Genomic DNA, 16,793 nt, shown 5'->3' with positions numbered 1-16,793 from the left:
CACCCAAGAACACATTCTTATTCACCCCCAGACTTTTGCAACAACAGTGCCCAGCCGATCAATGCAACCACAACCCAGGTACAGGATGTGCATGACAAGAAGGTGAGGAGGCCCAGCAGGGAGATTCAGAGATATCTTCTCCGCAGAGCCAAGGAGCTAACCCAGGCTTCTGAACAACCAAAACCAAGGCTGAGCTAAACATCAGTGCAGACACTGCTGGGCTTGACTACAGAACAAATGAAAGTTTGTTCTGAAAAGTTAAATATGTACACTTCAGACAACCTCTAACTTGACCACCATAAGAGATCCAGAACCCAAAACAAGTACCCAGTCAACAGATAAAGTTAGACATAATCAGCGCCAAGATAAGTCAATATAGAAGGAAAAACATATTTTCAGCAAACCAAATCAAAACTATTGGTGCCCTTGATTTTATCCATAAATCTACAAGTTCAAATGATGCATTTTAAAAGCTCTAGTTTTTCTCTTTGGAAGCATGACAATAATTCACTTTCAATGATTACATGTTCAAACTGAAATCAAGGGAACATCTTTTAATGCCAATTGAAAGAGGCTATTTACCATCATTTCCCTTAACTGAAACAGTGAAAATGCTCACTTCAGCTTTTGCAACTAAAAGATGAAGGACTTTTTGAAGTTCTTTGCAACTGCGTGTTGTAACTTTACTTCTTTCTGGTTGGTTATTCACACTAACTCAGAACTTGTCCAATATCATATGAGCAAACCAAGACTCAATTTCAAGATTTTCCATAAACTAACTTTGGCCAACACTATGGCTACAGTGACTCCAGCTTCATTTCCACGTATTCCTTGCAAGACCAGAATGCTCATATGTGTAGAATTTACCCCAAATCCCCGATTCGAGGGTAAGCAAACCATCTCCTCTTCCACCAGTAACCATCCTATTGATTTACACCCCCAGAATCTTAAACAAAAAGCAAAAACAAGAAGAATGAACTCAAAAACCCCTTATACACAATGGAATACTATGCAGCTGTAAGAAAGATAGATCTCTTATCCTTTGCGACAACATGGAGAGACCTGGAGAGCATTATCCTAAGCGAAACAAGTCAATCAGAGAAAGACAAATACCACATGATCTCACTTATTTGTGGAATATAATGAACAAAACAAACTGATGAACAAAATAGACCCAGAAACATAGAGGTAGGGTGCAGACTGACAAAGCTCAGAAGAGGGGGCCGGGGGGGGGGCGGGGAGAAGAGATAAACCATAGAACTTATATGCATGTATATGTAAACATGGACATAGACAACAATGCTGGGGATAGGGTGGGGGAGATCAGGAGGAGGGTGTCAATAGGGGGAAAAGGAGAACCATCTGTAACAAAAATAAATTAAAAAAAATTTTTTAGGATCCTAAAAAAAAACCCTTATAAAATTTTCTAATAGTTAAAAAAAACCTCTAAATTCTCTAAAATTAAAAACTCTAAAATTGTATGTAAATAAATGTCTTACTGTTTTCAGAGTTAGTTTCAGGAAAGGCTGGGCCCATAACTCCATATTTAGGTACTGGGGCCAAGTGATGGTAGGGGTGACGGTGACAATTTTTCTGCAGCGTACGTGTGTCATGCACTGGGCTAAACGGTTCACACAATTCCTCACTGTATTCTCACACAACCCTGCGAGGTAGGCACTCCATCATGATGAGAAAGCTGGGGCTGGCAGAAGTTAAATGGCCTCTGCTAATAAGAGGCAGACCTAATAGTTTAACCCCAATATGGCTGATACCCAACCATCACACTGTGATGCACTGAAAATTATGGTAGTTGGCCAATAAATATTCCTCAAAGCCTGTATTTGTGTACTATTCCTCTGTAACTGTAGATTCTGCATCTGGATTTATATGGCTTAGGCAAATGCTAATGTGTCTTTTTACAGTAAACACAGACAAATGGATATTGAAGGGGAGGTCAGAAATATTCTGGAAATCAGGGAGATGCCAAAAATAGACATCATCCAAAATTGTTCAAAATAGACAAAATTATTCAGAGTTAACTCACAAATAGTCCATAAAGTAAATGAGCTTTCAGCAGTAAGCAAGAATCAACTGTATCGTTATTCATCATTTTTGAGGTTTTATTTCCTTTATGATCACTGAAACCATGCTTATTAATTTTCATCCATAAATTCATAGTTTTGTTTTAAAAATCCACCTTGGGGCTCTATCAATTATTAAAATTATCCTATCCCTCTAAATAGTGAAACTTTCCACTAATACTTATGAGTCTATAGAAAACAAATATATCACTCAAAAATTTAAAAATGTGAAATAAGCTTTAGGGTTTTTGTTTCCTTTTCTCTCTTTAGAAAATATGGTGCTGAAGGAGGTAGAGTGTAAACAGGTGCTTCTGTGCCATCTGATTGGCACCAACAAGACTGGACCCTACCCTATCTCCAGAATACTTTTATTTTTTTTAATAGTTTATTGATTTTTAGGGAGAGAGAGAGAAACATTAATGTGAGAGTGTAACACTGATCAGCTGCCTCCTGCACACCCCCTACCGGGGATCGAGCCCCAAGCTGGGCATGTGCCTTTGACCAGAAATCAAACCAGCCAGGACCCCAGGAGACGTTTGCATCGCCACCCACACTGTCTAAGATGCAACCTTCTAAATGGCTTTCTTTGTCCAATATGATTATTTTCAGAAGGCCCTTGTCAAAATATTAATTTTCTTGGGAGATTAAAAGTAACCCAAGCTACCATTTCTTGAGGACCTATTTTGTGCTGGGCATGTTTCCGTATTCAATCTAATCTTCACACCAGTCCTAGGAGGTACTAACATTAGCACCATTTTCCAGAGTAGAAAACAGAGATCAAGGGACTCGCTCACTGTGGCAGAGCTGGGGTGACGCACCGAACTTGCTCACACACCGAGTCTACCCTCTTTCCACTGCTTCTGTTTGCTTCTCCACACATCAAGCCTGTCCCCACCTTCAGGCCCTTGCCTTCGCTGTTCCCTCCTTGGGGATGCCCTCTCTCTAATCTGCACATGGCTGGTGGCTACTTGTCACTCAAGTCTCAGCCAAAATGTCACCCTCAGCCAAAATGTCACCCTCTCTGGGAGTCCTTCGCTGTTCACTCTGGGTAAAGCAGTCACCTTGTCACACTCTATCACATCACCCTGTTTTAATTCTCCACTTGGCATCTGACCACCATTTGTTATTTTCATAATCACCTGCTTGCTTGCTCTTACGTACCTCTCCACCCCGGGGAGAAGTTCTGTGGGAGCCAGGATTCTGGGTGTTGTGTTCTCGTGCCCTATCTGTAACACCTGGGACCGAGTCGGACACACAGCAGGCCTCCATAACACCTATGAATGGCTTTCCCGCTGCCTCCGCCACACACTGAGATGATGTCCGGAAAATATCTTGGACTGAAGTCCAGAGAGCTAGATCCTAGCTTCACCTCTAAACTAGCTAGGGGGCTGTGCTGTGGACAACCTCCATTCTGCTGTTCCTACACCACCAGCTTGGTTCCCAAGATGTCGGCAAGGTGAGCTGGAACTCAAGAGAAGATCAGAAAAATCTTGTTGGGTCCGAGGGACCCAAGCCACAGGAGACCAGGGGTTACAGGGCAAGGGGAGCAGACAAGCATCACTGATTTAATCATCATTTTGTCTTGGACTAACCCAGTGGTTCACCATAATGCCCAGTACAGCTCAAATGTTTTAAGTATAGAGATAAAGCCCATCTCTTTTTACAGGGAAAAAGTTTCTATTAACAAAAGATACCAAGCCAAGGTCACTCAAACTGTCCTAGTTTTTTTTTTTTTTTAAACGCTTCATCTACTGCAAACCTCAAAGAAACCCCTTCAAAAACAGAGGCTTTTAAAAATACCTAAATAACAAAATCAAACAGGTCCCAAAATGGGTCATCATTTGGTGTACTTCACTAGGAGCCAGAGCGAGAATACATTTCTTTAAACACACCTTTTTCTCTAAAATTTATAGCTCCTCTATTCTACTGGTTGTCTTCCATAATTCCCTGAAGTGAAAATGTCCTCCAATTCAGGGGGAAATACTAGAACCATGCCTGGGGAATTAGAAATTAATAAAAGCCTTATTTTTGACATCTTTCAGTTGGGTTTTAACCTGAGGCCCTGTGTTCGTCAGGCCTCGGGGACCACTCCCCTGGCGACACTATTCCCAACATACTGTCAATATGCACATCTGTGCACTTTGCTAGAAGCAGGGTTCATAGCTTTCATCATCACTAAAGGGGTCCAGGGCCCAAAACCATTTTCAGAAGCATTGCTTCCGCCGAGAGCCTGTTCTCACCTCTTCTGTGCTGTGACGGAACAATGATCATGTAGGAAGCACTGAAGGGGTCCACAGCTCAGATTAATAAGTGCATTCTCTTTAGGGAAGTATGCTAATAGATTTATGACTTTTGGGTACTCTTCCAAAAATAATTTTAGCACCAAGAACAAATCTGAGCATCAGCAGAACAGTCTCCAGCAGCTATTTCAGAAGGGAGCAGATATTTTATTAACCAAAGGCGCCTTAGCCAGAACCACACTACTCGGATGCTGGAAGGGGCCACAGAGCTCAGGCTGTCCCACCCTCTGACGTCACAGACAAGAACCCAACGTCCAGCGTGAGGCTGGAGGCACCACATACGAGGGAGATGAGAAACAGGGCTATGTAAGTACACAGGGAAAGTACGACTTACCAAGGAGCATGCGGCTTTGTGGTTTGGGTCTGAGCGCTTGGAGAACAGGGGCTAGGTCACGAACGTGCTCGCACTGTCCCCGTAAGACTTATTAATGTAATTACAAGGGGCTCGTGGTGGCCATGAATGGTTCTATCCTCTGGCAGTTTTCTTAATTTTTTTTACCATAAGCACAAACCAAACATCTCCCTGTAAGGTCAAAGGTGTACAAGGATAAAATTTATGTAAACTGAAAGGAACTTTCTAGAAGGTAATACATCATAAAAACACTGTTAATGAATCTTCTATTAAAGGGTCTTTCTATTAAAACGTCCCGTGTGCTTTGACAATCAGTACTGTAACTTATTGGTGCTACAGAAATACACAAACATAGTAACCTTGATAAATATCCCTGGATAGTACCACGATTCTCAACAAAAATTTCCCATCTCATAAAATTCTTCGGCATAGCACTTAAACACTAGATAGCCAATACCCCTGGGCTCATTCCTGCATCTAATGAAAATGTCTGTCCCACAAGTGATTTATAGTATTTGTCATCACCTAGGGTGGATATATAGACAGTGGGGAAGTGACTACAAAGCATTAATTACCATGCTAGTAAGAGTGGCTTCTAGCTAAAGCTCAGACAGTGGGGTTCTCAGGCTCTCTCCCACATGACTTACAACCGTCCCACAGAGCAAGGAGCCCATTAGCGTAAATCAAGAAATGTAGCTGCGTGGCTTAAAATGAGGACCCGCCGTAATTCCTTAAGTCGGATTCTAAGCCAAGGAAATAACATCAACATCCCCATCAGTGCTAAAAGTCATTTAGACATGAGCGAAGTCCTCTCTAAGCCTGAGCAATTTAGATTTAGACCAATTTAATTCTTGGGAGTTACTAACTTTGATAAGACATAATTCAATTTGACTACTTAAAACCAAACCAATTATTCCAAAAGAGAAGAAAATGATGTAACTGCCTAACACACAGAGGCCGAGGCTTTAGAGGTGGAAGGTCCTTAGAAATAGGCTAGTGCAGCCCCCTCACTATATAGACCAGGGAGCTGAGGCCCTGGCGGTAGGGGCTTGCCTGTGGTCACAGCTGATGGGTGGCAAAGCCACACCTGTTTTGGTTTGTTTGTTTTTCCTAATTTGAGAGTGCATTTATAAAGCTGGGGACAGTGAAATAAGGAAGGCCTAGGACAGAAGCAGCAGCAGGAGAGCCTAGGCGGGGCAGCTTGGCTCCCTAGAAACGTTATAGGAAAGAAATGCGCCAAGGTGGGCTGCTGTCAGCGCACTGGAGAGCCAGAGAAAAGGGGCCTTGGAGACAGGTGCAGGGGGTTAGCCTGGAGGAGCTGCTGCTGCCCATTGCTCCCCTAGCTGTAAGTCTGGTGGGGTCCTTTCAGTTTAGGAGATGCACACCTGAGAGGAGAGAAGGGGGAGGGAAAGGTGCCCTGGTGGGGAGAGCACACTAGCAGAGCCATACTCTGAACCCGGCTCTCCTCACTCCCACTGTAACACGGCACTTATACATTGCTGGACGTTGTATAATGAAATACAAAGACGGGTTTGTTGTTGTTGTTAGTCCTCACCCAAGGATACTTTTTTCCACTGATTTTTAGAGAGAGTGGGAGGGGCAGAGTAAAGGGGGCATCGATGTGAGAGAAACACATCAATTGGTTGCCTCCCACACGTGCCCCAATGGGGCCGGGGATCAAACTTGCAACCCAGGTACATGCCCTTGACCAGAAATTGAACCCATGACCCTTTGGTGCATGGGCTAACACTCTAACCACTGAGCAACACTGGCCAGGGCAAAAGAGATTTTTTAAATTAGTACTTAATATAATACTAATTTGCAGTTAACTCCCATATATTTATTAATAAGCCAGCTTCCTCTAGAATTATAGATACATAAACATCTAAATAAACATACATCTAATGTATTTATAAATTAATAAACGCATATAAATAAATCTAAATAACTATCTACTTATGTGTGTAGATGTTAAACATGTGTGTGTCCATCTGTCACAAATCACATGAGCTAAGGCAACCGTACTGCTTTAGCTGAAGTTTTTGTTCCCACATTCAGCAAACCAAGGCTGGCACGATATATATATAGCAGGTGCCAAAAACTCAAAAACCTCCCGAGCATGGAATGAGTCAAGAGAAATGAATGGTTTTTAATAGGGAGTGGTGAGGTCTGTGGCAAACTGAAGCACTTCCTAAGAACTAAACGCCTTCAGATTCAATGTTAAAAACATCTCTGCCCCATGAATACATCTGCAGGCCATCCAGGGCCTAAGAGCTATAAGGCTTTTTGTTGTTCTGAGCCAGAGGACCCTCTAGTCCAGTATCTGTGATTCCTGTATGATCTGTACAAAGCTTAGGGTGTGTGGTGGTTCAGATAGGGTGTTACTGTTCTCTGCCTCTAGGAGTCCAGTGTCCTTTCAGGCCATCTGTTTGCAGGCATGACAACTCAGTCCCCGCCCAGACCTTCCAAAGATGAAAACATTTTCATGGGTCAGGAACCTTTACCTTTCAAAAGGGCATCTGTGATGTCTCTCTGGGAAAGCATTATCACATCAGAAGTTCCTTTTCTTCTTTTGAGAAATGATTTTTCACAGCCATTTAAATAAAGCAGGCTTGTGGCCTTCAATGCTGGGGCCTCGCTCTCTATTTTCCCTCCAGGAAAATGTCTCTAATCTCTGAACCAGATGCTCAGCAGCACCTTAGTAGTTACTTTTGTTCTATAATTTCCTGGTTATTGTCCTGCCCCCCAATTTATCTCCCCCTTGGAACGATGAGGTCTGTGAAGGAAGAGATAATGTCTGTTTTATCCACTTGCCTCTCCAGAGTAGACCACAGTGCCCAGTACACGGAACATGCTCTGGTGGATGAATGCTCACCTAGGGCTTGGTATTTCATACAGAAACATGTAATACTCTGTTACAGCAGCTACCCGGGGAGCTGAGGGGAATGAATCAGTCCACTCCCCATATTACTACATCTTGAACTCCCTTGGACCAATATCACACTCTCATGGGAGCCCAATACAGTCATTTGTACATTCTTTCAGGATGGTGGGGAGGGTGAACTGGGGAGATCTCAGGATGCTGAGGGAACACTAAGGAGGAGGACCAAACACAGACTTGACATATCAGAAAAGGTTTTCTACAGTAAGACCTGAAGCACAGGTAGGAATTAGCAAGGTGAGCCTCGAGGAACTAAAAGGTGCTCATGGTGACAGGAGCACAGAGTACAGGTTGGGATAAAGGCTCAATGGAAAACCAAGGGCCGGATCATGGAGAACACTCTATACCATTTTAAAGCGTTGTGCTTTATCTGAGGCAGTGGGGAACCACCGAAGGGTTTCAAGTAAAGGAATGACTCTCAGCTTGGCAGCTGAGAAAGAGCACTTTGGATACAGCAATGACGAGAGTGAAAAAGAGAGGACTGGTACAGAGTTTCCACTCAGGCCTCGTTCTGATCACATTTTAATAACATGGAGCAAAGCAGTCAACATGAAAAGAGAAACTGACCTACTCAATTGTTTTATAAGATAGAAGAGAGACTACAGAAAACCCAAGGCACCCCTCTTCATCTCGCAAATACTGCCCGGCTCATAAAGTGGACTGTACTTTTACTATCCAACTAGTCACCATTCTAAACACTTGCTAATATCAAATCTGTGCTGAGCCGCGTAAGATGAAATGATTCACACTCTGCCCACCAACCTCATTAGCTCTTCGAGGTTGAAGTACAACCTTTTAATGCTTTTCTTCTTGCTGCTCCTAACATGTCGGGTTCACAAATTACTAGTGAACACGGTTACAACATATTAACAGGTTTGAAAAAATCATTGTCTTTTTAAAAATGAAAGAGCAAGTTGTTTTCCGTACATGGAGTTTTTGATCTATTACCACAATCAAAGGGCATAGAAAGCTGGCCCAGTTGCTCAAGCACGTATTGGTATATCATTAATAGATGTAAAAGGGGTACACTGCATAATTATAATGATTGGTCACTCCCCAATTATTTTCATTTATTTCTTTTAGGAAGATGAATAAAATGTTTAAAGAAAGTTGTTCCCAAAGTTCTTACAATTGCCCAAAAATCACTTTAAAAAACAACAACATTCTTGCAACAAACATTTAGTGCCTACTATATACCGGACACAGTTCAAGGTGCTGGAGCTAGAAGAGTGATAAGAGATGGAGATGGGGGTCCCCAGTCTCAAGATGTATATAGTCTGAAGGACAAAGGTACAATAAGCAGACAGATCTCAGAGAGTGCTGAGGGCAATGGAGGCGGACAACATAACCACGTGGTCAGGAAAATGCTCTCTGAGGAGGAAACATCTGAGCCACAACCTGCATGATAAGCAGCAGCCGGCACCACTGCAGCAAAATTCCTACAGGGAAACAGAAGGCACAGTTTATCCGATACAATTCATGGACATTGGACTAACCCTCTCTGGAGATGCTAATGTCTGTCAGTGTTAGACAGGCCTCACCAGTTGGCTCAGAAAAAAATAATTGGGAGAATAAAAAAACTGCTACATAGCACAAAAGAGAATGAACCGCTAGATAATGGATCTAGAAGAATTTTGATGCTACAAATGTATGCACCTGGGCTCAGGAATCCAGGGGAAAGATGGTCCAAGATTGTCCAGTGGTAGCCTGGCCACGTCACCTGACAAGACTACCAAACAGGTATCTCACTGGGAAGCTGAGAGAGCAGCCCTCCAGAGCTGTAGGGAACAGAATGTCTTCAAGAGGGCTGGACCAGGAAAATGGCCTGGGATCCCGCCAAGCAGGTCCTTCCTTCCTGAGGGGATGCCAAGGTCTTTCCATGACGCAGCCTCCAGCTCCTCCTGCCCCCCACCCCCAACCCCCATGCTCTGCAGTAAGTATTAGATGCCAGTCTCCCTTCGAAAAGCCAGCAAATCGGGAGCAAACACATGAAAGACGGAAATAAGGTTTTATTTTCGACACACCTTCGGTTTTTCAGAAGTTCAAGAAATTATGCAAAATAAACAAGTTCTAGAATAAATAGAAAAACCGACAGGGATAATTTAGAAAATCAGACTATGTCCAAAAATCAGAAACTATCTCTAATGTATCTGTTTTGCTTTATGCTCCTACTCTGATAAATATTTTCTACACTAAAAAGACAATGTAGTTTTTAAGTCAACCTTGGCTCAAATCTAATTATTTATTTAATTTTTTTAATAAAAGAGGGATAATAATTACTCATAGTTTTTCCTCCATAGCTTTATTGAAGTATAATTATCTTACAATATGCATATTCTTAAAAGTGAACCGTTTGATGAGCTTGAACATACGTATGTAACTGTGAAATGATCTCCCGAATCAAAACAATGATATTTCCACTTCCTCCGAAGTTCCCTTGTGCCTTTGTACTCCAGCCCGCCCTCCCCTCCACCCTCCCACTTCCAGACAACCAGCAGTGTGCTTCCTGCCACTACAAACTAGTTTGCATTTTCTGGAATTTTGCATAAATACAGTGTGTACTTTTTTTTGTCTGGCTTCTTTCATTCAGGATAATTTTGAGATTCATCAGTTTTGTTGCATGTATCAATAGTTCACCACTTTTTATTGATTAGTATTCCATTGTATGGATACACACTTTGTTTAAAGATTCACCTGTTCACTCACACTTATTTCCAGTTTGGGGGCTAGTACAAATAAAGCTGCTATGAACATTCATGCACATGTCTTTGTATAAATGCTTTCATGTCTCTTGGTAAATACTTAAGAGTAGCGACGTCATATGGTAAGAAACTGCCAAACAGTTTTTCAACATGACTGTACCAATTTATATTCCTCGCAGTAGTGTGTGAAAGTTCCAGTTGCTCCACTCCCTCACCAGGACTTGCTATGGTCAGTCTTTTTCATTTTAGCCTTTACAGTGGGCTTTGGTTTTAATTTGCAATTCCTTGACAGCTAATGCCTTTTAATCTGCATTAATCTTTCAATGTGCTGTGTGTCAATGATGGTCCTATTCAAATCTTTGTGCCATTTTTAAATTGGGTATTTTTCTCATTATTATTGAGTTGTAAGAGTTCTTTTATATATTGGTATTACAGCTCCTTTGTCTGATTTATGTGTTGTAAATATTTTCTCCCACTTTGTGGCTTGTGTTTTCCTTTTCTAAGTAGCTTTTGAAAGCAATAGTGCTTAATTTCGATAAAGTCCAATTCATGGATTTTTTTTTTTTTTTTTTGGTTGTTAATCTTCACCTGAGGATATTTTTCCATTGATTTTTAGGTCTAGTGGAAGGGAGGGAGAGAAAACATTAATGTGAGAGAGACACATTGATTGGTTGCCTCCACACTTGGTGACTAGCCCTGCAACCTAGGCACATGCCTTTGACCAGGAATCGAACCTACAGCTCTCCAGTCTCGGGTTGAAGCTCTAATTGCAGAGCCAAACAGCCAGGGCCAATTCATTGATTTTTTTTTTTTTTTAATAGATCTTAAATATGATCTACTGAGAAGATCATATGAATCTCCTTTTTTTTTTATCAATATAAAAAATTACACTAATTGAGTTTATAAATGTTAAATCAACCTTGCAGTCCTGGTTATAAACCCGATTAGGTCATGATGTACTATCCATGTGCTATATTGTTGAATTTGATTTGCGAAGATGTAAGAATTTTTATATCTATGTCCGCAAAGGACATTGGTCTGTAGTTTTCTTTTTTAAATATTTTAATCAGGTTTTGGTTTAAAGGTAATGTTGGCCTCATGAAACTAGTTGGGATGTGTTTCCTTCTATTTTCTGAAATAGTTTGTGTCGAGTTGGCAACATTTCTTCCTTAATTGTATGATAGAATTCACCAGTAAAGCCTTTTAGAATCTTAAATTTGTATTGTGGATGGTTTTTAATTACAATTTCAATTACCTTAATAGACACAATTATTCAAATTATTTGAGTGAGTTTTGGTAGCTTGTATCATTTAGAAATTTGTTCATTTCCTCTAAATTGTGGCATTTTCTAGCATAAAATTGTTCATAATATCTTTTTAATGTCTGTAGAATCTACAGTGATGTTCTCTCATTCCTAATATTGATCATTCGTGTCTTTTTTCCTTGATCTTCTGCTTGATGTTTCCAATTTTATTTATTTTTTTTAAAGAATCAGCTTTTTGTTTCATTGATTTTATTGTTTCCATCTTCTACTTCACTGACTTCTGCTATCTTTACAATTTCCTTCTTTCTGCTTATTTTGGGTTCAATTTTCTCATCTTTTCTAGTTTCAGGTGGAAACCTAGGTCTTTTGAGAGCCTTTCTAATTAAAGTGTTTAATACTGTAAATTTTCGTTTAAGAACTTCTTTAGCTATATTGCCACCTCCCTGGGTTTTATGTATATTAGATGAAATATATACAGTCAGTCAAGAAAGAAATATGTGATTGCCTAATCCATAACAAGCACGGTTTGGTATAGGACTAGACTGCATAAAACAAGTGCAACCCATTCTCTCATCAAGCTTAGAAGGTAAGCTGGTACTAAAATAGATGTAAATGATTATCTTCTTGATACTCAGAAAGTACATTAAGTCAGAAAGCATAACAAGTCTTATTTTACATTAACGATAAAGTTATCTTCTGTTTTCATCTGTTCACATGATCTAGCAAAAGCCAAGTTGCTGGGGTTTTTTTTTAAAGTAGCAATTTATAATTCCAATTGCAACATAACTTTATTGTGGAATACATTTATTTCATTTTTAACTGTCTAAATAAACTATATATTTCAATTTATTATAGTAAAGATAAATACGCATTTTTTGTAATTCTAAACTTCAAGACCACCTTTAGAACTATAATCTTTTTTTTATTATTATTTTCTTTATTGATTTTAGAGAGAGAGGGAGAGGGAGAGAGAGAGAAACATCAATGAGAGAAAACATCAACTGGTGCCTCCTGCATGCCCCTCATTGGGGACCTGGCCCACAATCTGGGCATGTGCCCTAACTGGGAATTGAACCAGCAACCTGTTGGTACATGGGTTGATGCTAAACAGAGCCACACCAGCCAGGCTAGAGAATCTTTTTTAAAAAAAAAAAAAAAAAAAGCATTTATTATGTTGCCAAATACTCTCCGAAGATTATTTTTCTTAAAAAATATGAGAAAGGAAACACTCTATCCATTCTGTCTATCCTATCATTGAAGTTGTTTCAAAATACCCAGAATTTAAGAGAAAAAATCTCTGCCCTCTAATTGAATATAACTGCATGACAAATCACTGGTTTCAAGGTCATTTAAATGACCTGTCCAACCAAACACTCATGTTTCCCAACACCACCAGTGGGTTAAATTAAACATCTAAGTATAATTAATTATACTTGTAATTAATTAATTATGGATATAGAAATTTAATTTACATTTAAATCTTTGTTCATCCAGTGGGACAATAAGCAGCACCGCACACCTACACTTTGTCAGGTAAACTGAATCTAGTTCTCTTCTCTTGGTTTACATTTAGGCCACAGGTTCTCAGCCTCAACTGCACATGTGAAATACCTAGGAAGCCTAAAAGTACCGATGCTGGGGTCCCATAGGCAGAGATGTCTCTCTAGAGTCTTTAAAAGTAGGGAGGCTTAAAAGCTCCCCAGGTGATTCAAATGTGCAGACTAGGATCAAGAAGGACCAGCTTAGCCCTGGCCGGTTTGGCTCAGAAGTTGGAGCATCGGCTCACGGTCTGGAGAGACCGGGTTCGGTTCCCACTAAGGGCACGTGCCTGGGTTGCAGCTTGTACCCGGTCTCGGTTGGGGTTGTGTGGGTGGCGACCACTGGATGCATCTCTTTCACATCGATGTTTCTCACTCTCTCTCTCTTCCTCCCTTACTCCCTCTCGCTCTATGAATGCAAAAAGTGTTCTCAGGTGAGGATTAAAAAAAAAAAGGACCAGCCTAGCTTCTCTGGGAAGACAAGTCTCTAATGGCCTTTGGCCAGCCTGCACCACCATCCTTCACAACCTAGTTCCTCTAGAGTTTGACTCAACCTTACTCCTAATCAGCAGCTCAATAATTCCATTTAGATTCCTAGGCTTACCTCTGTTTCCTATCCAGAAAGTCACAGGATAAAATGTCAATCTCTAACTGTATTTTAGCCATTCCTCTCAAGTGCACTTTTAAATGCCATAAAGTAAGTTTGGCTGAAAGAAAATTAACTCAGTATAATTTGATGATATGATTAAATAGTCATTATGGGGTTTGTGTGTGTATTTACTTCTACTTAAAAGAAAGGACTAGCACCACAAGTCACTTGTAATTTTAGAGAATCCACAGTAAAATTATCAATTCCTTAAAGTGTAAAATAAATAGATAAACGAGCCTTCATTATTATCCATCTGATTCTACCACGTGTTAATTTCAAACAGATTTTCAACACTACTTCACATTCTGGGTTCAAAACTGACATCCTCCTTAACTTAAACCATTACATTCCTGAGAGTCTTCAAACAGCTTACTCCATTTTGCCAAATGAGACTGCTTCATTATAATTACCATCTCATCATGTAAACGTGGGAAGGATGACAACTGCACCACAAAGACAGCAGGAAGATTAAGAAGCAAAAGCGTTTTAGTACTGTGGAGAGTGTCTAGAAATTTTCATTTACTTACAGCCCAAGTGTTGCCTCATGGGAACTACGTGAAAAGCAGAGGCAAGAGGGAGCTGCAGGTAGCTGCTGGTCAATACACAGAAACACCAGCAGGTGTGGCGGGGTCCACAAATGCCAAGGAGCTCCGGTAGCTCTCCCCAGTAGCAGCAGAAATGCACATTGCAGGACTCACACCTCTCACTGAGACTGAACTAATGACGTTACCTGCAAACACCTGTAAACCTCATCTCTTTGGAAAACTGAACAATAAAACGTTGCCAACGTGCAGACCCAGGTACTTTAATCCCCGCCAGTGTAGGTTATGTATCCCTCAATGTAATGGATCTGCATGCCGAAACACGTGTGTACGTCTGAGCCGCTGAGCCAACACGTATCCATAAACACTATGAATAATACTTGCGAGAATGTATGGCTTTCTCCTAAGAAACGTTTAAAGTACTTTGCTCAGGTCAAGTCCTTTTCATATCATATCCCAATTTCCTTTACTTTCCTGCGTGTTAACCGCGTGCGAGGAGTTTGGGAGTCTCACCAAAAGTCTGAGCAGATGGGGGGAGGAATGACCGCCCCTTCCCTGTGTCCCGTTAGCCCAAGCTGCCATCCCGAAAGGGGACCGCATCCAAGCTGGCTTCCTGGAGACACACCTGCGCCCTCGCACACCCACCGCAGTCGCGTCACCAGTGCCACAGCCACCTGGGCAAGGACCAAAGTCTGGAAGGAATTCCCTCCGCCTGGGAGCTAGGGAAGACGATGAGAAAGCGGGACCCCGGCGAGTTTTGACAAAAGAAGGGATAGCGGGGGGTCAAGTGAACACAGCCAGGAGGCGTAACAAGCTACTCACCCAGCCCTCGAAGGTGTCCGAGGCGCCGGCGGTGCGCAGCAGCTCGTGGAATTGCAGGGTGCAGTTGGCCACGAAGTGGTCGTAGCCCAGGGGCGTCTCGTGGAAGACAGCCAGCTCGAGGTGGCCGCCGTCGGTGACGTTGGCGCAGAACTCCTCGTTATACGTGGGTTTGTTGGTCTTCTGCTTGGTGCTGGTCTGGCCCACGCGCACCTGGTCCACACTGATCGTCAGGTAGGGATCCAGCAGCTGGTAGCCCTTCTTGAAAAGCGAGTGGCGCAGGGACCAGCGGGTGGGTTGCAGCCCCACGGCCTCGCCAATGCGGACCCTCAAGTAGCCATTGAACTTCATGGTGTCGGACGACATGCCGGCGCCGCTTTCCCGGCCCCGGGGGGCCGCCCTGGCTCGCAGTGGGAGAGCCCGGAGCCCCTGCTCAGGGCAGCCCTCGCGGCAGCCGCTGGAGTGGAGGCAGCTCTCGGGGACAGCAGCGCCCAAGTCCCCCTCGCCGGGCCATTCTGCCTCTCCTGCGGGACCTTCTCCTCCCCTCCTTCCCTGCCTCCCTCCCTCGCGAGGTGGAAAGGAGGGGAGCCCGGCGCTGAGCTCGCCGAGGGCCGAAGGAGCCGCGCCGTCCGTCTCGAGCGCGCGGCGCTTGCCCGGGTCTCGCGCAGGACTCACCCCTCCTCCAGAGCCGGGAGGCTCCTCTCCTCGGAGAGCCAGAGCGACCCGTCCGGTGAGCTCCAGCCCCAGCGTCTCTTGCCCCCGCCTCCTCCTGCCTCTCCTCCGGCGCCCGCCTCCGCGGGCTCACGCTCTCCCCCACTCGGCGAGCTTCAAACCAGGAAGCAGCTGCCGCCGCATCCCCGGCTGGAGCCTCGCGGCGCCAGGCTCCAAGTTCACCGAAACCCTGCGCCCGCTCCCGCGCCTTTCGAACCCGGGGGCGTGGCGCGCGGCCCCGCCAGCCCTGCGGCCGGGCGGGGGCTGGCACACACCGGGGGGAGCCCCGCGCCGGTCCGCTCGCTCGCCGGGCTTTGCGCGCTCCCTGCCGAGCGCGGTCGGACGGGGCGCCGCCGACTAGAGGCTACCCCAGGTCCAGGCCGGGCGGGGAGCTCCTCCGGGCCCGGCGCGAGCAGACACCTGAGGCTTGGGAGACCGGCCCGAGTCGAGCTGGAAGGCGGGGAGGAGAAGGAGGACAAGGGAACCCGAGCGGCGAGGTCGCCCGCGCCCTCCCTCCCACTCTGAAAGGTGGGCTGGTGACTCTGCCTGGCCATCTGGGAGAGGCCCTGGCTGGAGGTGGGCACCCGGCGGGGAGGTTCCTTTTCCTAATCTTTACAGGGATGGCTCATCCCGAGTTCATCTCGGGCCCATCCTGTTTGTGCGCCTTTCCTGCAGAGAGTAATTACACATTTTTTTTTTTTTTTTTTAAATAGGGCAGTAGTAATGATGGAAATCCTGTCCGCCTCCTTCCTCCGAGAGGTGTGCCTAGTTGCACAAAGAGCAGGAAAGGTTGGTTCTGAACAGACATGGCCGAGACGTAGAAAGTCTTCCTTTGCTGGGCTGTTTCTGTCCACCCAGCCCTGCACCCTGCACCGCAAAGGCAGAAGACTGTTC

General features: G+C 43.7%; 1 protein-coding gene across 1 annotated transcript in view; it reads right to left on the bottom strand.

The window, feature by feature from the left end:
• The window catches only part of PRKCH (protein kinase C eta), a 200,159-nt gene extending 184,007 nt beyond the window's left edge, over positions 1-16,152 (bottom strand). Inside the window, exon 1 of the mRNA XM_036278466.1 lies at positions 15,192-16,152. Within this exon, the coding sequence (XP_036134359.1) occupies positions 15,192-15,554 (363 nt within the window). The 5' untranslated portion in view covers positions 15,555-16,152. The remainder of the gene's footprint in view (positions 1-15,191) is intronic.
• Between the last annotated feature and the right edge of the window lie 641 nt (positions 16,153-16,793).

The sequence above is a fragment of the Molossus molossus genome, unplaced genomic scaffold (assembly GCF_014108415.1).
Source record: "Molossus molossus isolate mMolMol1 unplaced genomic scaffold, mMolMol1.p scaffold_m16_p_1, whole genome shotgun sequence".
In the NCBI taxonomy this organism is placed as follows: Eukaryota; Metazoa; Chordata; class Mammalia; order Chiroptera; family Molossidae; genus Molossus; species Molossus molossus.
Note: the sequence above shows the minus strand (reverse complement) of the source record. Positions and strands in the feature narration are given on the sequence as shown.